The 25,998-nt window shown below is 42.5% G+C and overlaps 1 protein-coding gene across 6 annotated transcripts in view; it reads right to left on the bottom strand.

Annotated features, from left to right (window-relative positions):
* OSBPL6 (oxysterol binding protein like 6) overlaps positions 1-25,998 on the bottom strand; it is a 194,992-nt gene that overhangs the window by 98,549 nt on the left and 70,445 nt on the right. For all 6 annotated transcript variants that reach the window (XM_045031682.1, XM_045031680.1, XM_045031684.1 and 3 more), the window contains one exon: positions 11,765-12,030. In XM_045031682.1, coding sequence (XP_044887617.1) covers positions 11,765-11,866 — 102 coding nt within the window. In that variant the 5' untranslated portion in view covers positions 11,867-12,030. The remainder of the gene's footprint in view (positions 1-11,764; positions 12,031-25,998) is intronic.

Below are 25,998 nucleotides of genomic sequence, written 5' to 3'. Positions count from 1 at the left end.
ATCACGCAGCAGCCCCAGAGTTGCATCCCGCCACCGCTAATTTTCCTGCCGGTCTTCCTGCCGCCACCTCTCATCTCGGGTGTCCCTCCTGTCCTCACGTTCACTGGCCTCTTTCCTGTAATTTGATACCACGTCCTTCCACTCATTCAGATGAGCTCTTTCATTGCATGTAACTTCCATAATATCCGAGAACATTTCATCTCGCGTCTTCTTTTTCCTCCGCCTTATCTGTGCTAGCCTTTGGGATGGAGGAGGGACGCTTGAAAAATTTGCAGCCTCATGAGGGAGAGAAATATTTAAAAAGATACATTTTACAGAACAATGGTTATACTCTTTCACAGTGAACAGCACTATTCACCTTACATAGCACATGTGATTTCCCTACAAGGTCGCATTTTTCATCTTAATACTGAGTGCCTGCAGCTCTGGAGTTACAGATCTCACAGACACAGGTCCGGGCATCAGAATTCAGCTTGCATGCGGCCATGGTAAGCCACTGTCTTTTGGCTTCTGTAGTGATTTACCCCTCCCCCCAACGCATGGCTAATACTAGCTCCCTGCTAATCAACACCCTTCCCACCCACCCCCACCCACTGCGTGGCTGGTAGCTTGGGGAAGCCCCGCTGACCAAACACAAAAAAGATCATCGGCATTTCACTCCTCCCCTCCCCCCGCTTGGCTATGTGCAGGAAAGGATTTTTTTTTAAGCTGCGGCAGTCCACGAACCCAGTAGGAAAATGGCCATCCCTCTTACTTAAATTCCTGATTTTTAACCAGGTTATCCTGAACGATATCACTTTGCTGAGGATAACACAGCGAGATAAAGAACGGATGCTTCTTGAATGCCAGCAATCACCGGGACCATACGCTGCTATGCTTTGCCATGCAATACCTGATTACTTGCTACATGCATGGCGTGGTAAAGTGTCCTACCATGGTGGGCGGAACAAGGCTGCCTTGCCCAGAAACTTTCTGCAAAGGCTTCTGGAGTACCTACAGGAGCGCTTCATCGAGATGTCCCTGGAGGATTTCCTCTCAATCCCCGGACATGTTAACAAACTTTTCTAAGTGACTATACTATCTGCGAATGCATCCCAAGTCCTCAGGGCAAATCAATCATTAAAAAATGCTTGCTTAAAAAAAATGTTTGCTATTTGCAAAGGTACACTCACCAGAGGTCCCTTCCATGGTGTCATTGTCTGGGATAGTTGCTTGGGAGGGCTGGGAGGAGGGTAATTCCGTCAGGGTGATAAAAAGCTCCTGGCTGCTGGGGCTCACGGAGTGCTGTGTGCTCTCTGCTAGGTCTTCCTCCTCTTCTTCATCTTCATCTTCCCCGTCTGCATAATCCTCAGCCATGGCAGAGATTACAACCCCCACCTCGGAATCCACGGTCAGGGGTGGGGTACTTGTGGCGCAGCCCCCTAAAATTGCATGCAGCTCAGCATAGAAGCGGCATGTTTTTCGACCTGCCCCGGACCTTCCGTTTGCTTCTTTGGTTTTCTGGTAGGCTTGTCTGAGCTCCTTAACTTTCACTCTGCACTGCACTGAGTCCCTGCTGTGGCCTTTATCCATCATAGCCTTAGAAATTCTTTCAAATACTTTTTCATTTCGTCTTTTGGAACGCAGTTCTGTTAGCACTGAATCCTCTCCTCATATAGCGATCAGATCCAATACCTCCCGTGCAGTCCATGCTGGGGCTCTTTTTCGATTCTCAGGAGACTGCATTGTTACCTGTGCAGATGAGCTGTGCGTGGTCACCTGTGCTGATGAGCTCTCCACGCTGGGGAAGCAGGAAATGAATTTCAAAAGTTCGCGGGGCTTTTCCTGTCTACCTGGCCAGTGCATCAGAGTTCAGAATGCTGTCCAGAGCAGTCACAGTGGTGCACTGTGGGATACCGCCCGGAGGCCAATACCGTCAATTTGCGGCCACACTAACCCTATTCCGATATGTTAATCCCGATATTAGCGCTACTCCTCTCGTCGGGGAGGAGTACAGAAACCGATTTAAAGAGCCATTAAAATCGATATAAGGTGCCTCCTAGTGTGGACGGGTGTGGCGTTCAATTGGTTTTACGCTCCTAAAACCGATTTAAACGCCTAGTGTAGACCAGGCCTTAGCCATGAGACCATCTGTGGTAAAGTGGTCCTCAAAGGGTTAACTGAGTTACTCAGAGTAGTATGGGCTGGAGCCATGCTCCACTCCACCTTACTTCCTGTTTAGTTTGTGTGTTTTCCACCTCTGTTATGTAGCTGAACAAAGCAGCCTGTTCCCAGTCTGCAATACTAGAGGTGAAATGTGTTTCTTGTGCACGGTCTCATCTCTTCTCTTCCTGCAACCCCCTGCTTCAATTCACTAGCCTCTTTTACTACACAACCTTGATTCCTCCCCAGAACAGGTGCACCCATGCACTGAATGAAGCAGAGGTCCTTGTGGGGGAAAATAGTATGGATTCATGTAATTCAAGAGTACCATAATTAGAGCAGGTCAAAACTCTCAATTTCTGTTTTCAAAACATGAAAATTTCCTGAAAATTTGTTTATATTCTGATTCAGAAATGAAAACAAACATTTTCAAAATTTCCTGTGAAATGAAAGTTTCAAAAAAAATCATTTTGGAAATTTTTGGTTTGGAATCATTTTAACTTTTTGTTTCAAAATAAAATTTTTATTTCAAAATGTGTTTTATATTAATATTTTCATGTTAGCATGGACTACTTTTTCTAGGGTATTAAAACTGCTGCTCATTTATTACAATAGTGAGTGCTTATTTTCTGTTCTTGTTCAAAGTGTCAAACTATTTAATTACAATATAAACAGGAGACACTGATCTAGATAATAAGATGTTTCAATCAGTATTAAATAGCAGTTGCCCTTAATTGTAAAAATAAAATATTCTATTAATTTGTTTTATTTTTATATTTGGACTACTATGTAAAAGAGAAGATGAATAAAAGTAATATATAAATAAAACATTTTGAAACAATATTTCTGCAGTGAAAAATGTTTTGTTTCAAAAATAATTTTATTGGGAAATTTCAACGAAATCTGTATGATTACATGAAAAAACAGGTTTAATCAAAATAGCATGTTCTGATGGAAAACTGTTTCGATATAAATTGTCTGACCAGTTCTATTCATAAGGCATATGCAGGAGAGGGATGAACTAAGGCCTGGTCTACACTAGGACTTTAATTCGAATTTAGCAGCGTTAATTCGAACTAACCGCTCAACCGTCCACACCAGGAAGCCATTTAATTCGAACTAGAGGGCTCTTTAGTTCGAATTTGGTACTCCACCCCGGCAGGTGGAGTAACGCTAAATTCGACATGGCTAGTTCGAATTAGGCTAGGTGTGGATGGAAATCGAACTTAGTAGCTCCGGGAGCTATCCCACACTGCACCACTCTGTTGACGCTCTGGACAGCAGCCCGAGCTTGGATTCTCTGCCCAGCCACACAGGAAATGACCCGCGAAAATTTGAATTCATTTTCCTGTCTGGGCGGTTTGAATCTGACGTTCTGGTTGCACATCGGGGCGAGCTCCGCAGCACCGGCAGCAATGCAGAGCTCTCCAGCAGAGGAGTTCATGTAATCTCTGAATAGAAAGAGGGACCCGGCATAGACTGACCGGGAACTCTTCGATCTGATCGCTGTGTGGGGCGAGGAGTCTGTGCTTTCGGAGCTGCGCTCCAACGAACGGAATGCAAAGACCTACGAGAAGGTCTCCAAAGCCATGATCCAGACAGAGGATACAGCCGTCATGCAACGCAGCGCCGCGTGAAAATCAAGGACCCCAGACAAGCCTACCAAAAAATCAAAGCGGCCAACGGACGCTACGGAGCCTGCCACCACTGCCCCACCAGTGACCATGGACTCTGATGATGGGACAGTGTCGACGGACACAGGGGCGGCTCTAGGTTTTTGGCCGCCCCAAGCAGTCATGCCCGGGAGGCGCCCCCGAGCCGCGGGAGCAGCAGACCTCCCGCGGGCATGACTGCAGAGGGTCCACTGGTCGCGCGGCTCGGCTGGACCTCCCGCAGCTGCGGGCGGTTCGCAGGTCCGGCGGCTCCGGTTGAGCTGCCGCAGTCATGCCTGCGGGAGGTCCACTGGAGCCGCCGGCCGAGCGTCCCCTCCGCAGTCATGCCTGCGGCAGGTCCGCTGCTCCCGGGGCTCCGGTGGACCTCCCGCAGGCATGACTGCGGCAGGTCCGCCGGCCCAGCCTGCCGCCCCCCCGAGAAAGGGCCGCCCCAGGCAGGTGCTTGCCCCGCTGGGCTCTGGAGCCGGCCCTGGACGGACAGTTCCTCGACGATGTTCACGGACGGGGAAGATGAGGAAGGGTTTGTGGAGGACGAGGCAGGCGATAGCGCTTACAACGCTGGTTTCCCCGACAGCCAGGATCTATTCATCACCGTCACGGAGATCCCCTACCAACCCTCCCCGGCCAGGAACCCGGATCCTGAATCAGGGGTAGGATCTGTCGGTAAGTGCTTTAACCATGTTAACTTTTATTCTTAATATAACAGGAATCTGAAGTGTGTGAAAAGGAGGTCTCTGTATATATGGTGATAGAACAGAAATCCTCCTGGGAGAATGCCACGAAGCTCTCCTGCCGTTAATCGATAAGCATCAGCAGGAGGTTCCTGGGGAGAGCTGCCTTATTGGGTGCTCCGTGATAGCACACTTTTCCGCGCGAGGCTTTCATGCGGTATTCAGGGAGCACTGCCTCCCAGAGCACGGCTGCATAGGTCCGTGGTTCGTGCTAGATTTCACGCAGCATGCGCTCTATCTCCTTCAGTGCCCGTCCTCACGGTGATCTCGCTCGGAGACTCCTGCATCTAAGTAGGGGAAGAAATGTTACGTTACGCCTGGTCCAAAGTATTTTTAATAAATAAACGGACAGACGGCATAGCACAGACTCAGCACGCAGCTGCGTGACGAGCGTAACGGAAAGCCAAAGAATCAAATGGACGCTCATGGAGGGGGGGGAACGAGGACGCAAGGTATCCCACAGTTCCTGCTGTCTCCGAAAAGCATTTGCATTCTTGGCTGATCTCCAAATGCTTCTAGGGTCAAACACAGTGTCCGCGGTGGGTCGGGGCATAGCTCGGCAATTTACGCAGCCCCCCGACCCCCAGAAGTTAAAGGGAAAACAATCCTCTGTTGACTCTTTTACATGTCACCGTATCTGTACTGAATGCTGCAGATAGACGCGATGGTGCAGCACTCAACACCAACATCCTTGCTCCCCCCACGCTATGGATGGCTGATGGTACAATAAGATGGAAATCCATCCTCATCATCAGCCTATTGGCACATGGGGCAGTGCAAAAGGACTGGTAACCATAACGACCGTACCAACTTGCTTGGAACAGGTCGGTCAAGGCCGCCTGTTGCTAATTTTTCATGGTAGATGGTGCAGTATGGCTGGTAACCGTCCTCATCATTGCAACAGGGGGCTGAGCTCCATCAGCCCCCACCCTTCATTGTAAAGAAAAGATTCAATTGCCCCTGGACTAGCAGAGGGATGAGTGGCTCCCTCCTCCACACCCCTTAATGTCATCTCTGGACTATCATTGCAGCTGGAGGCTTCCTTCCACTCATTTCTCACAAACGACTACCTGTGTCTTATTCATGCATTCTATATTACTTCATCACACAAGTGGGGGGACAATGGTATTGGAACCCAGGAAGGCTGGGGGAAGAATGGAATGAACAGGTGGGGTTGTTTCAGGAGCACACCCTGTGAATAGCGTTCAGCTCAAAATTTATGCAGGATTGGACAGAGAGCAGCTGTGGTCTCTGGTTGTATGATACAGTGGTTCTCTAGTACACTTGCCCATAATCTAGGCAGGACTGATTCTATTTTTAGATACCCAAAAAGGAGGGATTGACTCGGGGAGTCATTCCCAAATTTTGCTTTTGCGCCCCTGGCTGATCGACCAGGGGCACTTATGACAGCACCAAATGGCGCAGTGCAAAAGGACAGGTAACCATGACCATCTTATTACCGTCTTCTTACCAGTTCATGGTATGGTAGACGGTGCAGTATGCCTGGTAACCATCGCTGCTGTCATGCAAAAGCATAAGCATGCTGCTGTGTAGCGCTGCTGGTCCGCCTCTGTCAGCGGCATCCAGTACACATACGGTGACATACACAAAAGGCAAAATAGGGTCCATTGTTGCCACGCTATGGCCTGTGCCAGGGCATTTCATGGAAAACGTGCTCGAAATGATTGTCTGCCATTGCTTTCCCGGAGGAAGGAATGACTGGCGACATTTACCCAGAATCCACCGCGCAAATGATTTGTGCAACAGCAGGCACAGGGGTCTCAACAAAAAATTCACAGAGACAGCCTAGACTCAGTTAATTGTTCGCAAAAAAGTATCATTGCAAGGAATTAACTAACTGTTTCCCATCTCACAGCTTCCACTGTCTCCAGACCTGCCACAGCATCCACCTCGCAGAGGCTGGCGAAGATTAGGCGGCGAAAGAAAAAGACAAGGGACACGATTTTCGATGAATGTGTGGGCTGCTACCTAGCCGAGGCGGACCAGCAGAGGCAGTGGAGGGAGAAAGTCTCTCTGTACCAGCGCTCACACAGCGAATGGGAGGAGAGGTGGCGTGAGGAACACAAGCAGGCGACTCAAGCAATGCTTGTACTAGTGAGGGAGCAAACGGACACGCTCCGGCGACTTGTGTATGTTCTGCAGGACCGCTGCAGGACAGAGCCCCCGGCAGTATCTCTGCAACTGCCCTCCCCCGCCACAAAGTCACATGCCCCCCTCACCTCAAATAACCAGGAGGATGCCCGCCCTGGGCCGTGAATACTGTCACTGCACCCCAGCAGAGTGCTCAAGTAACCAAAAGCTCTCCTACCCTACGTTTGCATAAGTCCTTCCCTTCCGGACTCAAACAAGTCCCAATCCCAGTCCCATCCCATAACTGTGTACTTAAGTAATAAAAATACTTTGCTGTTAAGTACTGTTTCCGTCATGTTTCTTCACTGAAGACTGTGTTTGAATGGGGTGCGTGGGGAAGTGCGTTGCTAATTGCATAGGACAGGCACCTTTCGCAGGGTACAGACACGGGGGCCGGATCAGCAGCGGGTAACACACACAGTGCAGTCAGCAGGCACCGTGGTCGGTATGGGAGGTGGTTTCCAGGTTCTGTGTGGGCGGTGGGGATGTGACTTTTTAGCGGGGGAGGGCAGGTACAGATCTTATACAGCGGTCCTTGTCGTGGACCGCTGAGTCACGCAGCAGAGGAATCTGTATCCGTCCTCCTCCGCCACAAGGCCACATAGCCCCCCGCACACAGAATCCCAAAAAGGAGGGATGGCAGGCTCCGTTGAAACAAGCAGTCCGGCAATGCGGACCGCTGTAGGAGCAGGAGCCTGTCATTCCTTGAGTTTAGAGGCGGTCTTTACATCAGCGCACACCCTACCCACCGCAGTCTGCGTTCCAGTTTCGACCCTTTCACGAAAAGTCATGAATAAAGAAACCTCTCCTCAGTAACAGTGTGACATGTATTTTATTTTTACACGTGTCTTGGAAGTGGAGGAAATGGGGAGAACGGGGTATTTAACCGAAGAGGAGAGTCAACAGTAACTGGGTAAAGAAACAGGGGCAGGTTCAGCTTCTCTGTAAAGAAACTGAACAGTCACAGGTCACGCTGCTCGCTGGTATTTAAAGAGTTCCTTGTCGCTGTCCCAGGCGCCTGTATAGGGCTTCATGAGCAAGTGCATTAGCGGGCAGGCTGGGTCACCGAGGATCACTATAGGCAAATGCACATCCACAACAGTTATTTCGTGGTACGGGAAGAAACTACCTTCCAGCAGGCGTCTGAGCAGCCCACAGTTCCTGAGAACACACGCATCAGGAACCTTGCCCGGCCATACGACGTTCATGTTGGTAAAACGTCCCCTATGGTCCCCCAGTGCTTGCAGAACCATTGAAAAGTAGCCCAATTTCTCAGCAGCTGAATGTGGAAGAGGTGGACGATAAAGTGCGAGGAGGAGAAAACGGCGAGGATCGCAGCGGGCTCCATGCTTGCAGTGCTGTGGCGTCCACGCTGTCACTGACCAGAAAAGTGCACGAACAGATTGCCCGCAGGCGCTTTCAGGGAGGGAGGGAGTGAGGGCGTGATTGACGGTTCAATGACGACAGTTACCCAAAACCACCCTCGACACATTTTTTCCCCCAGCAGGCATTGGGGGCTCTACCCAGCATTCCAATGGGCAGCGGGGACTGCGGGAACTGTGGGATAGCTTCCCACAGTGCACCGCTTCGAAAGTCGACGCCGGCCCCGTGAATGTGGACTCAGAAGTTCGAATTAGTGTATTTAGTATGGATACACAAATTCGACTTCATAAGGTCGAATCCACAAATTCGAATTAAGTAGATTCGAAATAGTCCTGTAGTGTAGACAAGGCCTAAGGATGCACAGGCAATCTTAATTCTGTCATCTCTTAACTTTTCAGTGCTTGACTTTGCAATCTTAGTAATGTTCTTTGAACATAGTTTTTGTGTGTGTGATGTAATATATATACATGCCATGATTCTCAAAAAGTGACCAGTGATTTTTCATACCTCAGTTTTTGGGTGAGATATTTTAAGTGGGGCTGTTAATCAAAAAATGTTGAGACCCACCTTCTGAAAATCAGGTCCTTCAAGGTGTCTCAAGTTAGGCACCCAAAATCACAAGTTACTTCTGAAAATCTTGGCTCATATTATCTCTAAATAATACAATAGAACCCTGCTAACATCCATATATTGGGCTTGATCATGCAAACTATTAGACAGAAGACTAATTTTATTCATGTGAGTATTCTTATTGAATCTAACCTCTTCCTGTCTTCTCAGCCAGGATTTAATACTGAAGTGTTAGAGTGAGAGACTATAGTACAAAGCCATCTTTATTTTTGCAGCATGTGATCATACATTTAACAACTCACTATGATTACCATACATTTAAAACTAACCCCAAACTGTCACAAATGGACAGCACACACTTTGTGATACTTGCTCTTACTTTTAAAAACTCTGATTTCTTACTTGCTGAGCATCAGATTATGACTAGCCTTTTCGGAGTTAATTGTGTGGTGGGGACAAGAGTCTCCCCTACTTGTGGGGTCGAGAGAAGGGCCTGTCATAATTTCAGTCCTTATGTTCACCACACTGCAGAGACTGCTCTCCTGGTGCATCCCTGGTGCCTCAAAGGGAGCAGAGTTGACAAGGGCTCATGGCTGTGGCTCACCCCCAGCCGAGCACTAGCTCTCAGAACAGAGAGCTGCACCAAGGGAAATGCATTGAATCATCCTGAAGAGCTCCCCAAGGACTTCTAGGTAGGACTTCACAACAACCCTACCCTGGTGAGTGGCTAAATGTTACATTTTGACCATGCTTTGTAATGGGTTCCCTGGGCATCACTGTGAATTAGCAATGTTCAGATACAATTGAACCGATGGTAAGTCTCTATGTTGATTAAAATTTGAACCCAGCTTCTCTTTTACCGCTGGCTGCAGTAGACTCTGTTTATCAATTATTTAGTTATGGAGTCTGCAAAGTGGCAATGTCAGAGCTTTCTTCTAATGACTACTTCGCTGAGATGATGTATGTTGCACAAATAAACCACCTACATTAAAATGCCGGCATACTTATGCAGCAGGAAATTTTCCACCCTGTCTGAAAGGATTTGTCATAGTTGTCTTCACACTCATTCAGTTTCCTGCACCATAATTTACTGCAAAACTGTTCCATAATTGCTAGTTTGACTTTGATAGGAATTATATGACAAGAGGATTTCAATCATTCACAGTCCAGAAATATCAAATGTTATCCTCACAGTGACAATGAAATCCATACTGACACTACATCCAATCATATCGCACACCATTTCCACACAGATTACCCCATTGAGGAAACTGCAATTTACCCAACTGCCACCTCCAAAAATGACTTATGAAAAGTCTAAGAAGGCAGCAGCACAAAATTTTCAAGGCCTCTCATGGCAAGAAATATACTTTTTCTAATTTTTTTCTTTATTAATTCTCAAGAAAGATAGAAAACCACACAAGCAATGCAATAAGCTGGAAATATAAATTAAAACTGCAATCATAATGGGGACAGTAGGACAAAAATGTGGTGATTTATTCTCTCTTCTAAGTTTTTGTATAATAAGAACAACATTCATGGTGCTTATTGTCTTGTGTACACTAACACCTTCAGTGGCTATCATATGATCTAGCTCAGCATCACTTCAAAATTAATCACTCACAAGCCATTCGCACTCCTATGGATTCCTCTCCCATCACATTATAATGCATTTTAAATATTATGGCCAATATTTTCAAAAATGAGTGCTTAAAATCAGGGCGGCCCAGAGGATTCAGGGGGCCTGGGGTCTTCGGTGGCAGGGGGCCCCCGCCGCTGAATTGCCGCCGAAGACCCGCCTCGGGACCCACCACCGAAGTGCTGGAAGGACCCCCCCGCTGCAGGTCTTCGGGGCACTTCGGTGGCGGGTTCCAGGGCAGAAGGACCCCCCACCGCCGAATTGCCGATGATGACCCAGAGCGGAAGAAGCTCAGGGGGCCCAGCTCCAGGGGCCCCGCAAAACTCTCATGGGGGCCCCTGCTGGGCCTGGGGCAAATTGCCTCTCTTGCCCCTCCCCCGCCCCCCCCCCCGGGTGGCCCTGGCTTAAAATCCAGATGCTAATTCCATATTTAGGCACCTAAATATGTGACTGGCTTTTGAAGCGTTCAGTACAGTGGAGCCTCTGCATGCTCAGCATTTTTAAACTTCATGCTATATATTTATGTGCTTAAATATGGAATTAGCAGCCTAACCTTACGCACCCATTTAAAAAAATTTGGCTTATGTACTTTACCAGGTATCATGATGAAGGCAGCGCCACTGCCAGCAGCAGTGCAGAAGTAAGGGTAGCAGTACCGCAACGCCCCCTACAATAATCTTGTGACTCCTCCCCCCCAAAACTCCTTTTTGGGTAAGGATCCCTACAATTACAATTAAATAGCTGAAATCATGAAATTTATTATTTTTAAAATCCTATGACCGTGAAATTGACCAAAATGGACCATGAATTTGGTAGGGCCCTAAAGATGAGTGGAGTACTATGGAGTTGACCCAGGGTGAGGCTTTCCAACTGCACAGATCCTGGGGAGCATATTAGCAATGGAAGCCCAGCATAACTACTAAATCAGATACAATTTCTGTAATTTTGTGTTTCTACAAAAGGTTTATGATACAATACACCTTTTCAAATAGAAACTTGTTCTCTGCCTGGCAAGTCACGCCATACTGAACAGATGACACAGGTCTGTAGTTAGATCTGAAGTTAAATATTCACACACAGTACGCAAAACATTTAAGCATTCATAGGTTAATGCCTCTAAGGAAAATGCCTCCTAGAACTAATGGAGAAAGACTTAGGAAGAATTCTTCCTTAACCATGCCCACATAATTCTATCCTCCTTCCTACTACCCTGCATCTATGTCATAGATCTAGAGTTTGTTTCCCCCAAATAGCTTCCACATCCATCTCTTTTCCAAGTCACAGCAGAAAAGGAATAAGAAACTTACCGAAACATTGACATATCTTACCTGCATTGGAAATGCCCAATTCTATTATCAAAAGAGTTTTAACCCCTGAGCATCAGGCTTTGCTACCATGAGGAAGAATGAATTAATAAATCCACCAAATGTTAAAAGGCAGAGATGGAAGTCAGTTGTCTAGGATCTTTTCCTTACCTGCTTACTGTCCCTCTGAGATGACAATGAAGAGGAGGCACTTTTATGTGATGGAGTGGATGTTTTGTGAGCAGGAGATACACCCTTCTCCTCTGAACTCATAGTTGCAGCTAATTTCTAGAGATGATCTTGTGCTGTTAAGACCATACCAATCTTTTCTCAAAGTCACATACAAAAAGAGAGGGGAAAGATTGTCCACATTATTCAATTTCACAATTTATCTTCTGGAAAGGAGGAGATGAACTCAAAAGGCATCCAAACTTGACCTTAATTAAAACAAAAATGGGAGAGAAAAAGAGAGAGAATGAATCACTTTCAGTCTGAAAAAAGTTTCATTACATATCTGTAAGCAAACAAAAAGATTCACTCGTAGTCACTGTTCTAGAATATGGTTTTATCGATACATTTAACGGATCTCACAAATATTTACCTATGCTTGCTTGACATTACCCAATATCAGTACAAATGTTGCTTTTCACTCTGAGAATAGCAAATAAGATTTTAACTTATCCCCAAATTTCCTTTCTTCTAGCAGGAAAGCCCACAGATGCATTACAATGCATTTTACCATAGCTTGAAGCACATTGGATGCAGAACAAGACCTGTCAATCTAGACAGGCAGGAATGGCCACACCTCTGAAGACCCAGCCAATTCAAAGTACTTCCAAAGTTGCTTCACAGAACTAATTCCTTCAAACTTTATTTCATAGGTTATTAGCAAGAACAGGATAGTCATACAAACACTCCCTACTGAAGAACAACTTCAAATTTAACCCCAACTAGTAGCAAACATATATACATTGTGCCCATAAAGAAAATTAAGGCGAAAGCAACAATTTAAGCCTCATTCAGAACTATAAGCCTTGTGCCAGGTGGGTTGAATCTGCAGACTTTCCTACTAGAAGAAAGGAAATGTTCAGGGACAATCAGATAAAGGTTCTTATTCTTCTTCGCAGGGAAAGTCAGCAGATCCATTAAAATGGGATATATAATGTGTGTCATCCCCGGGGAAAAGAAAAGATGAACGAGGAAACAGATGTGTCCTCTCCCCCCACCCCAATATAATTTACTGGGGGAGCATAGTACGGATCCCTCCTTCCAATGGCAGGGACTGATGAGACCTGCACATTTAATTTGTCAAACTTGGAGGAGGTATAGAAACATGACCAGGAGACTGTCTGACATGTCTCTTTATATGTTTCAAATAATCTTGCAAGCCAGGAAGCTGCCATGACTCTGAATAAATGAGCATCAACGTTTGAGTGGGAAAAGGTGGTGTCTATTTTTGAAGGCTTCTGAAAAGCACCAATTTAGGCACCTAATAACTGAAGCCTTTGCAGCCTGTTTGTTTGTTTTATTTTTTATGATGTTAGATCAGCAAAGCTAGAGGTTGTTGTTTTTTTGTTTTTTTTAACTGTGTGCCACGTTCAGTGTTGATTATTAGAGCCCTGCTGACATCAACAGTATGGCAGAGATGTGTGTGTTCAGAGGGTTTGTAGGTTGCTTGATTGGCTTCGTTTTGTTTTTAAAATTTATTTATTTATTTATTTAAAGGGTGTTTTGCCTGTGGGCAAAAAAGGATAGAAGAAACAAAAATTCTTGTAACTGGGTTTATTTTGGAAATAAACCTGTGTTAACTCTTAACATAACTTTGCCCTCATCAGAGATGCAGTACTGCTGTTTTCCAATAAGACCTTAACTCCAAAAAGAGTCCTTTGCCAAAGAGATTGCAACCAGAATGACCACCTGTAAAAGACAGAAAATCTAAGGGAGTTTCTCACCATAGCATCAAAAAGGATCCTTAGTCATGGAGATTAGTAAAAGATTTAGATCCTAAAATGGAGGAAAAGTTGAGGCATCTCCTAGAAATCTTACGTCTAGACTAGAGGAAAATCCTGCACCTGCTTGCTCTCTAGTGAGCTGGAAACATCTACCACTTGGATTTTAGAGTCTGAGGTTTTAGCCCCTTGTTTCTAAGCTGTTACTGTATGAACTCAATTACAAATGCATTGCCCTTGCCTCAGCGAGCTCTTTCCATGCTTGTGATTTCACACTGTAGAGCGGGGCCCTTCAAGGTACCCTGTTTGTGAAATACTTTCTCAAGCTGATACAGTTCTAACCCATAGCTTGCCACTAAGTCCTATTCATGTTTGTTTAAAGTTAAAGCACACACAGGGTAGGTGCCATTAAAAACAGTATTTAATGCTCCAGATAGCTGTAGTGACCATAGTACCTTCTTATTTTAAGTATATGGGTACCATAAATACTTGGAGAGGTAAATACGGAGTTTTAAAAGACATCCAATATAAGGCCAAATTCACATTGCTATAAGTGGACACAATTCTTCAGAATGCAACAGTGATGCACTTGTCCCTCTTACAATACAGATGAACAGGGGAAAGTAGATATTCCGCACTGACAAACAAATGGAGTACACCTCCTTCATTAAAAAAACCAAGCATATACTACTTTTGTGTATCAGCCTGTAGTACAGTTTCTACAAGAAACAAGTAGATCTCTATGATAGTCCTAGCCGTTTTCAGTCCAGATGCTGAAAAAAGTTACACTCAAGGGTTCTCCCCCCTTTCACACTAGTATGCCAAGGACTGCAGGTCCATTTTAACAATGTTTTCAAACTGTACAAATATGATATGTAAGTATCTGCTGCAGAGATTCATATCAATATTGGTATTTCAAGATCCTTACAATTTAATACAAATCAAAAATCAATTTTAATGTTTAAAACTGTTGCATTTTAGAACGATCTGACATAGCAGAAAGCAAAGATGATAATCCCAGTTCACTGAACTGTACAATTGGTTCAGCCATGTAATAGCTAAAAGAACAAGTTTTTAGCCATTTATGCTGAACGATAAAGATCTTTTAAAAAAAATTTTAAGCATTGTAGCTTTTGGGTAAATGAAAATCAAATCGGTTTTAACATGACTGGTCTCCAATGAGTTCACTTATGCAGAAAAAATTCTATTTAGCATTGGCAGAGGAAGACAGTGATCTGACACTTAAGAGTGTCCAATCCTTTTTAAAGGTGTTCAGGAAGAGTATGCACTGTTGTTAGAGCCAAACACAATGCTAGCAAGTAGCATGCAAGAACAACAGCTTTACCAGTGGTCTCTTGTCCTGAGCTATTGTGAAGTGCCTTCTAGTCAAGTCTAAAGCTTTAAATAAATAAATAACATAAATGTTGACACTTGAGCCAGACTCAGTGGTATTTTTTGATGTGCACAAATTCCCTCAAGAGACAGAGCTGAGAAAACCAAACTCATTAAACTTGTTAAATCTCAGACTGCAAACTCCATCCAGGCAGTTTTATTGCTTACCTAGTTGTATATATTCACAAAATTACACCAAGCTTCTTAACATGAATGTAAACATTGGCTCACACACAATATAGCTTATAAAATTTACTACATTGTAAAGTTCTGTTTATAACATACATGTGCATCAGCATCTGCTCAGTGGTGACACTTCAGTAAATATTACAAGTGTTAACAAAATTAAATATTTCTAGCACCAATATTACTAATATTTAAAAAAAAGAATTAATGAAACAATTAGAGAAACATAACTGAAAAATAGGCAGATATAAGCATAATAGGAGAAATTATTGAACACAAGCTATGATCCACAGGTGCTGACTTTTATTTTTCCCCAGGGATACTCCACTCCCACTCTTCCCAAGACCCCGCCCCCACTCCACCCCTTCCCCAAGGCCCCACCCTCAATCTGCCCCTTTCTGCCCCCACCCTGCCCCCCCAAAGATCCTGCCCGTCCACTGCTTGCTGCTTTCCACCCTCCCCCAAGTGCCTTCCCCAGCCACCAAACAGCTGATTGGCAGTACTACCATAGATGCCGACTCCGTGGGTGCTCCAGGGCTGGAGCACCCAAGGGGAAAAATTAGTGGGTGCTCTGCACCCACCAGGAGCCAAGCTCCCCTCACCCCCCTTCCCACCTCCTCCTCACCTCCTGAGCACGCCGCGTCCCCGCTCCTCCGCCTACCTCCCAGCGCTTCCCGCCGCCAAACAACTGTTTGGAGGTGCTTAGGACTTTCCAGGAGGGAGGGAATGACGGAGGGGGAGAAGTGGGGACGCGGCGCACTCAGGGGAGGAGAGGCGGGGTGAGGACTTTGGGGAAGGGGTGGTATGGGGGCGGTGCGAGGTCGGTTCAGGGGTGGGGCCAGGAGGGGGGGTTGAGCACCCACCAGGAACAGTGGAAGTCGGCACCTATGAGCGCCACCGTATAGCTGATTAGCAGTGCTGCCGAACAGCTGTGGCTGGTGGCTGCTAAACACCCACTATTTTTTTCCTTAGGTGTTTGAGCCCCTGAGCACCCATGGAGTCCGTGCCTACACTATGATCAACAGCTGTATTTTAGAAAGTAAAGAAAAATCTCGGAAACGGTGTACCAGCTTTGAGCTTTCCTGTGTTGCAATAAGTTCAGATCCATTTCTCTTCAATAATTAGGACTTATTTCCCAATGCCTGAACACTGAAGCATCGTCATATCCCGCCCCTCCCCAATAGTGTATTAAAAGAGTTAAAATAAAAAACAATTCTCCAAATGTAATGAGATCTTAGTCGCTCCAGAGCTAAAATTGAAGCTGGCTTTCTATTAATAAATTAACCTAATTTTTGAACGTCCCATTAAATTCACCAAAATTAAACCAATCCTCTTGAAATGTCACAGATGGGCCTGCTCCCTTTCCATCAGTCACTCTGCGTTTTGCCATTGACTTCGGTGGAAGCAGAATCAAGCCACACGCCTGAGTAGAATATTTCTAGCCAACACAAGGCAAAAGAAAAATTAGGCAACACACTCAGGAAACATGAAAATTCAAAAAGTGAAGTTCACTTTATGCACATTTTTTCCAGCTTTATTTGACTTGTGATAACTGCAAAGTTGGTTTTAATCCTTTTTCTTGGCAATGACTAGTGTGCATGACTAGCTATGGGAGGCTTCTTGGCAGATATTAGCAATCAGCTCCTCTGATTCCTAGTCCTGTGCCTAATCCAAAAAAACATATTGCCCCCAATCCAAGCACATCACTTAGGTCAATTTTTTCAAACGTGGGTGCACAAAGTTAGACATCCAAGTCCATACAAAGACACCTTAATAAATAGTCTGGTTGTTGGTTGCCAGGGATACTCAGCACCCACAGCTCCTTTTGATGTATATAATTTCCTCTTGTGTTGTATGTAAATATATTATTGTCTACTACACATTTTTCAGTGGAGAGAAGCATTTTCTCATATACTCTCTCCTTATTTTGTTTTATTGTTTAATCTTGCCCACTGAGTTCACTCAAGTAAATTTTACTTATAGGTAGAGACATGCAAATACAATACTTACTGTACACACATTATAATGGGAAGTTATAATTTTTTTTTATGGATTGGGCTAATGAACTGAGTGTCCATTTTTAGATATTTATTGAGGACTTCCTAATCTCTTCCGTATATAAAAACAAAAAAATATTTCCTGATCAAGACAAGATCATTGGACCTTAACGTTCATTCTTCTTCCGTTCACTTTCCTTATAACTGTCATCTACGTTTTGACTGTGCCCAATTTTCCTGTCTCACTGATTTTATGAGTAAATCTCACCCATTTACAATTCTTTCTGGGTAAACACCTCTTCACATTTAGTTTCAGTTTGGTATTCCTTGCCATTGCTATTTAATTCAAATTATATTTCATATAAAAAGGTATGAAATACACTATGTTAAACTGAATTCAGTAACTTCAAGTCAGCCTTTTCCTCTAATATTTGGAATTTTCCCATGTGTATTCATATCCCCTTCCTAATTTAGCTTTAATATTGAGAATATATCAGATTTACCCACTAGCTACAGCAGAGGGGGAAGCTCTCATTGCACCAGTCCAGGCGAGTGGGAGCTGTGTGGCAGTGCAGTTTACCTTGGATTTAGCTACAATCTGCTCACTCAGCTATAGTTTTCCCCTTTTTAGTGTATAATTTTCTCAGTGCTTAAGATCAAATATTAACTGGGATTTAGACACTGATAAAACTAAATCACTTCCTATTTCCATCATTCCATTTCTCAAAGGATTTCAGTTGTGTTTTGGGAAATGAAGGAAATATAATCACAAACACTCCTTCCTCGATTTCTCCTGTGAGAATTCTAAAGTCTCTGCCCCTTTTTGGTTCTGCAGTACCAATTCTGCTTTGTTAACCTATTAGTCGTTCTTTCTGCTGTCTACTAACTGAAAGAACATTAAATAAAGCAGATGAGTCATAGTGAATGGTCAATCTCAGGCTGAGCTCTGAGGCTTATCTTGTGTCAATATTGCATTAAATAGTCTGAAAGATCTGTAAGCACTGAGAGCTACTTACTAATTTATCTCCAACTGTTATCTGGATTGGAAGAATGCACACAAATCAACATTCTTGAAATAATTTCTTAGGAAACTTGTAGACAGAACAATTATGAAGAAGTATAAAATAAAGATATTGATTTGCCATAAATAAATTCTCGATCCCATAAACTGACCAGCCAGGGGTTATTTCAATTTATTTTGATCAATTTTTATAAAAAAAAATACATGAAATTCATATGCAACTATAGATACATTCTAAAACTTGATGTGAGGTATTTGTATGTTAAAAGCTACAAGGTGCAAGGAAACAAGTGAAAGGAAATAAACGATTGCTCTGAAGAGATTCAACAAAACAGATTCAAGACAGGTCAACTATTTTTATAGGGGGGGAAAAAAGGCTTGAACGGTGTATTCGGATAATGTTTAGATTAACAGGAGTCTGTTTATATCAATGTCAGCGGATAAATGAGGGAGCCAATATTAGACAATACACAAATGAGCAAAATTTGGAGAAGATAAGAGACAGGTTGGATATATAAACTGCAAGAAACAAATGGAGGACAAGATAGATCTGAGGGACAAGAGGAGGAGCAGTGTGGAGAAGCAGGGAAATACTTTAGGAAGAAGCCACATGCTCATCCCAGGAGAAATGAAAGAAAGAAGCCTGTATCACCTCAAGGGGAAAGTAGAGAACTCCTATGCTGACTTTCTCACTGATTAGAAAGAGGGAAAGATGCCACCTGAAGACACCTCCAGGGCAGGGAAACAGACCAGCTCTCCTCTCTCTCAGCACACGGGACGGGTCTCCCACCTTAATGCCACAATCGTAAGACCTCAAGGGATGGGATGGACTCCACAGAGCAACAGAAGCAGTCAAAATGCAACCATTTGATGCCCTGAACTAGGATATTCTTTGAAAAGAACCTGTTACTCCCTATGATCCAAATAAGAACGTTTGGCAGTCCCCAGACCTCTGCTTATTTGACGCATTGCCCCTAAATTCTTTTTGTTAACTGTTTGAAGCTATGAACTTGTCATCTCTATAATGTGGCAAAATACCAGTGATTTAATAACTTGCTTACAGGAAATGAGCGATTTGTCTTTGTTATAAAACAGGGAATTAATCACTTCATAGTCACTAACTCAGGATCAGCAACATCAGCATTTAAGGTTCACCTCTGGGTGATGATCTCTGGAATATATCCTGTTTCTACAACAACATGAGAAACCAAGATGGTGCCTTAGCTGTCTAAGAACCCCTACAGAACTTAAAGAAGCTTTTAAATTATGCAAACCAGAGAAGAAGAAAAAGCAATATGTTAACATATTTAAAAGATGTAAATTAGCACTGGTATTGGTCATTCATCTGAATCTGAAAGAAGAAACAGGCAGAATTACAACTGCTGATCGAGTTCTTCATTACTATTGATCTTTTTATTGTAAATGTTTATTAAAAGATCTCAGAAGTGCAAATGAGTTCCTCCTAAAATAACAGAGATCAATACTGGCTGACATCTCTGACGAAGAGAAGTCCATGGATTAGCTTTCAGCACTAATGGATAAATAGGTGATCAGTGTGTAACATAACAAATATCCTAACCCCATTCTTGTTTGAATTTAAAATTAGGTAAGTTTCTTCTACAGCTTTCATTAAACACTAAACATGGGATACATATTGCTAATAGTACTTAATTAACAGAACTATTTAAAAAGAAATAAAGGCTATGCTCTCCCTTAAGTACAGTCTATGCTTTCTTGCTCAATATGTATTTAAGTTTGCCTTTTACATTCATAAATTACATTTAATTATTTTCATAAATAACAGAAACAGAGAAAACAACTCCCTTGTTTTTTTTCAGGTCTAGCTACCGAGTATCTTATATCTGAAACAAACACAATGTATACTTTAAATAGATGAACAGAGATATACACAGGTGGTCTGACATTCCCATGCACCAAATTAAAATAGCTGGAATCTGCAACTGGCAGTTTCATTTTATACTTGAGGACACTGGAACATGTTAAATGGACACTCCTATTAGCTTAATTGTCTTTATTGGTTTGTTTAAAGTACCAGAAGCTGATTTTTTTTCTCTGGATTGATTTCCTTAATACATATTGTCCAATTTTGGATCATTTAACCTCGTGCCTCTGAGACTAGATGCTAAAGCACAGCCACTCCTCCTCACCGACTCTTTCTCGAGCCATTCTGAACCCAGCACCAAAAACCTGTTTGATCCTGCAGCCTCATCCAGACAGGTCTTGTTATACATGCAAAGTCATGGCTCTGACACCTATTAATGACTGGTCTTTCATTAAACTGCAAGAAGTGAAGATCTGGATCACCAAATAGTTGGTATGCCCGAGAGTCTTTGCTTGTCAAAGCCAACAAAACAGAGTACTTGGTTTACACCTCTGACTGATCTTTCATCTTTCTACCATCTCCTTCCTTGTTTCATCATCACATCGATTGAAGATGTAGTCAAAGAAGACCAATATGAGGGACTAAATACCTTGATACTCTTCTTTTAGGAATTTGGTTTACTCTAAAATGTATTATTTAAATTCTATGGAGCAAATCATACTGTCCTTATTCAGGTGAAATGTACAGGGAACTAAGTCATGTGTAAGGACTATAGGATTTGGCTTTGTAGGGCTTAAAAGTTCCTCTCATCTGCCCACCATGGCAAAATGGATACTTCCCATTATGTGTGTGTATGGATGGAGAGGGAGGGATGCAAATGGAACGATTACCATTAACTTCTGCTGGGTTTTTTTTTCAAATGAAAATTTAGAAAGTCTCACATATGGGTGCAAAAAAGTCAAATGTTGAACTAAATGTAAATCAGTACAGTGCTGTCTTCCTGAGTCTGCAGATAGACAACTCCAGAGTCTCTGCTGTTCACAATTTAGCGAGGCTGCAATATAGTGAAAATAGACAAAACTCTTGTCAGTTTTCACTACTGTTATTCAGAAAACAAGAATTACACTATCTCCACTTTACGATTGCTCTTTGAGAAAGCTATGATTATTAGCAGAGGCAGGCGCCTCAGCTAAACATACTTCACGTTATGCAGAACCCAACCCCAAACATACAAAGCTGTCCCCCACAACAGAGCGCTTTTCCCTAGAATGGGCCATCCCCAACGCCAGGAGATTATTGTTACCAAAGTGTCACATCTAGAAGAGTTCCTGCCTCTGATTAAATGAGAAGTAGACATCCCACATTACCTATACATCCACTGAGCTGGATATTTAACATACTCTTACATTTTGTTACAAGCAATGCATTAACATTATAAAACTACAGTTGGAACAAAGAAAAAAAATCCCCAGGACCTTCCACATAACTTTTATTACTACAGGAGATATTTAAACCTGGAGTAAAAAAGTTGACTGATATAGTCCAGGTGTCGGCAACCTTTCAGACGTGGTGTGCCGAATCTTCATTTATTCACTCTGATTTAAGGTTTCGCGTGCCAGTAATACATTTTAACGTTTTCAGAAGGTCTCTTTCTATAAGTCTATAATATATAACTAAACTATTGTTGTATGTAAAGTAAATAAGGTTTTTAAAATGTTTAAGAAGCTTCATTTAAAATTAAATTAAAATGCAGAGGCCCCCAGACTGATGGCCAGGACCTGGGCAGTGTGAGTGCCACTGAAAATCAGCTCGCGTGCCGAAGGTGGCACTGGTGCCATAGGTTGCCTACCACTGATATAGTCTTCCTATTACAAAAATGTAATTTAATAGCAGGCTCTGTATCAGCAACAATTAAGGTCCTATGCAGGATCCTGGAGAAGTACTAATTATTTGTAGCATATTTACAATATGGAAGACCCTCACTTATTCTCTCTTTAATAATCCATAAATTCTATAATTTGCATCAAAACCCCCTCATTTTCCCATACCACATAGTAAAGATTTAACTGTACAGTGCTATTATAATGTTATATATGCTGTATTATATTGCAAAAATTTATTGTGGGGATCTATAATCTGAGGTCCAGGTCTTGCTATTTTAAGTCCTGGACTGGTGTCAAAATGGTTCAAGGGACCAGCAACCCATTTAACATCATATTCCTCATGAACTCTGCAGGCAAGAAATGATGTGCCACTGGAAAACTTGGAAACCATTTTTAGCATTGAGGGCTTGTGAGATGCAAGATATTAAAAATCTCATCTGATTACCATCATCTCTTTCAGCTACTTTAAAAACTGGATTTCCAGGATTTGAACAGTATAAAACACGTACCTCTAACTACAGGTGTTTATAATTATGCTGGAACTGAAAGGTTTATGCTGTGGGGATGGAAGAGAATGGCTGGAATACACTGACTTTCGGGTGAACACACTTTCACAAGACTTCAAATTAAGTTACTGTGTGCACTACGTAACTATTTTCATAAAACACTGCCGATCCCACATTCAGAAAGTGCTACAACCATCCAGTTAGGTGGAGAAAAATGGTCATAGGTAAAAATGGATGAAATCAGTTATTTTCTCCACTTACTTGGGCCACTGTAGTTCTTGTTGAACATGGAAAAAGGAATTGCTTATAACGTCAGCAATAGCTGAGAGGTCACTTAAACAGCCTCTCAGTTTTTGCTGGGAAAGGGAACTTTCAGCAAAGTTACAAATATTAACATTAGGTTTTGTAAAACTATTGACGTTTTGCATGGTTGATATTTAATAACACAGCAAAGAACTTTAAAAACTGCTAAATTAGGTAGCAGTCATGCTTTAAGGTCCTATATTTCACAACTAGACAAAGCTAGGAAATGCTTTCAGAATCAGCTAACTTGTCTTATTATTGGTCTTAGATCAGTAAGAAAAATATTTTTGATCCTTGCCTAATGTACCATAGTACATTTTCTGGTAATTCTGTTAAAGATTATCAAAATAATTACAGCTAGTTTATGTTTCTCCAAATAAATTGACAGAGTATTGTTTGTTAATGCAGTTGATTTTTTAAGTGTGCTTGTTTCCTTACACTCACACACACAAAATTCAATTCTCCACAAAAGAATAAAATAATCATCAGTGAGAAGTAGTAAGGCTTACTCTGCTTAGATTATCAGCTTCAACCAAATTTCATTAAAGTTGGTACTCACTCACAGTTCCCATATACTCCCAAAACACTTCACACTCAGTATGATTTCTATAACAGTGCATACCAATTCATTTTTTAGTCCTGGTTCAGATGTATTCCAAAATGGTATAAAGGAAATTAATTCTGCTTTAAAATACATAGCTAAGACTGATGTCATCAATCATGACCTCAAATGGATGGAGGAAGTCAAACATCAGATAATCAGATTCTGATGAGAGGTCAGTACAACAACATCTGTCTTTTCTATTTTCTGCTTGCCTACATGATTAAGGATAATTTTCTGTCCCTCCAGAATCCCTGAAGCATATATGGTAATTAGTGGAGTTCCAATGCATTCAAACCTCCAGCTTAACTGATCTTTTGGAAATGAGCCTTCAGCTCATTTTCATTCTCTGAGGATTGACTCAATAGCTGAAGGGACCCTAGGATTTATCTGTTGTTTCTCCTCACTTAGGCTGCTGCAATTACAGGATATTATTGAGTCACAGGTTTCAGTTGTGTGGAAATATGTGCCATGGAGGTAGCGTAGCATGCAATGAGCAAAGAGAGGTAACCACACAGGTGAGAGCATGTTTTTAAAGCTTTTAACTAAAGCCCATCAGTTCTTCATGAAAATATAACAGGAAAAATTTCCACTGCTTCTAGTTAAGTGTAAAATCTAGAGATGGTTGAAAAATGTATTGACATTTTTTGTGACAAAAACTGGCTTTTTGACAAAATGGAAATTTTCTCATTAAAATTTCTGGTTCCATTATAATTTCTCTAGTTTCAATCAAAAAATGAAGTATTTTGGTTTACAACAAACAAAAAACAAACAAACCAAAACCCAAAACATAAAACATTCTGTACAACAATGAATTTGAAGTTTTCATTTACTTTGAAAATTTTCATGGAAAATAAAACACATTTTTCAACCAGCTCTGGTAAAGCCTCTTCCCATGTGAATACTCTCATGAGTTGACATGGGTTAAGACAACTCAATCTGAGGATGAGTTAGACCCCTACAGACTGTGAAAAATGCACCTCTCAAGTGAAGTAGACCAGTGCTTCTCAAAGCCGATCCGCTGCTTGTTCAGGGTAAGCACCCTGGTGGGCTGGGCTGGTTTACCTGCCACGACCACAGGTTCGGCCAATCATAGCTCCCACTGGCCGCGGTTCACCACTCCAGGCTAATGGGAGCTGCAGGAAGGGCGGCCAGCACATCCCTCGGCCCGCGCCGCTTCCCACAGCCCCCATTGGCCTGGAACAGCGAACCGCAGCCAGTGGGAGCCGCGATCAGCTGAACCTGCACATGTGGCAGGTAAATAAACTGGCCCGAACCACCAGGGGCTTTCCCTGAACAAGCGGCGGACCGGCTTTGGGAGGCACTGAAGTAGACTACTTGTCCACAATGGAGACCATGCCTTCTCTTTAAGCAAGGGCTCTAGAAAAGATTCAGAAAAATTATATTAATTTATTTGGAGAGCGTGAAGGAAATGTAAGCGTATGTCTCTCCATGGGCCAAGTCATACTGGATGTTACTACTAATCCTTTTATTCACCTCTTCCCCCTAATTTTGTGGTTTTGGCAAATTTCATCACTAGACTGAACATTTTCTTTTTCCTAATTAATAAAATTGTCTGTAGTGGATATTGAAGTATGAAACTAGAACTATACCAAATCAATGTGGTGCACATTAAACGGACTAAAACAGTAGATGATTAATACACAGTGGCTGATAGGTCTCAATATATAATTGTAAATGGGGAATCATTGTTAAGTGGATATTTTTCTAATGGGGTCCTTCAGGGATCGACTGATGGCTCAAAGCTATTCAATATTCTTTATCAAAGACCTGAAAGAAAACATAAAATCATTACCAATAAAGTCTGCAGATCACCCAAAGTTTTGGGGAGAGGTAAATAATGAAGAGTATAGGTCATTCACAGAGAATGATCTGGATCACTTGGTAAGCTAGACACAAGCAAACAACAATGGCTGGCAATTGAAGCTAGACAAATTCAGACTAGAAATATAGTGCATATTTTAACAGTGAGAAATAATTTACCAAAGGGTATGATGGGTTCTCCATCACTGGAAATTTTTAAATCCAGATGGGATGTTTTTTAAAAGATATACTCTAGTTCAGTGGAAGCAGCAAAGAATCCTGTGGCACCTTATAGACTAACAGACGTTTTGCAGCATGAGCTTTCGTGGGTGAATACCCACTTCTTCAGATGCAAGAGGTTCTCAAACTTTTTTTTTCCGCGGACCACTTGAAAATTGTTGAGGGTCTCAGCAGACCATTTAATGATCTTTCCAAATGTTGTTTGTACCGTTAGCTAACTATTATAAAGTGCTTTTTTATAAATATGTCTATTAGGAATTAAGATGGATACAGAACTGGGTAAATTCCTTAAATCAAGAATTGTTTCCTGATGGAACAAATCAAGAACAAAAACTGGACTTGTTTTCTAGACAAATGGCTACCTCTACTGACTTTCTTCAAAAAGGAAAATGTGGCGTATTTCTTACCATGTTGTTTGTCTAAACACTAAATCTAGCATAAATTGTGAAATAGGTATTGGTTTTCCCTGTATCTTCAGATAGTAATTTATGAATGTTTATTTGTACTGACCATAAAACAATGTAAAAAAATAAAACCCAAAACCAAATTTCCCATTGGAACCAGCTGGTTACCTACTAGACCTATTCATATATTCAGCAGAAGTTACAGCTCCTAATGTAGTGTGTTCCCATCTGCTAATGAGTGCTAATCATGTTGTTA

The sequence above is a fragment of the Mauremys mutica genome, chromosome 10 (genome assembly GCF_020497125.1).
Source record: "Mauremys mutica isolate MM-2020 ecotype Southern chromosome 10, ASM2049712v1, whole genome shotgun sequence".
In the NCBI taxonomy this organism is placed as follows: Eukaryota; Metazoa; Chordata; order Testudines; family Geoemydidae; genus Mauremys; species Mauremys mutica.
The sequence above is the reverse complement of the archived record's forward strand: the minus strand, read 5'-3'. Positions and strand labels throughout refer to the sequence as shown.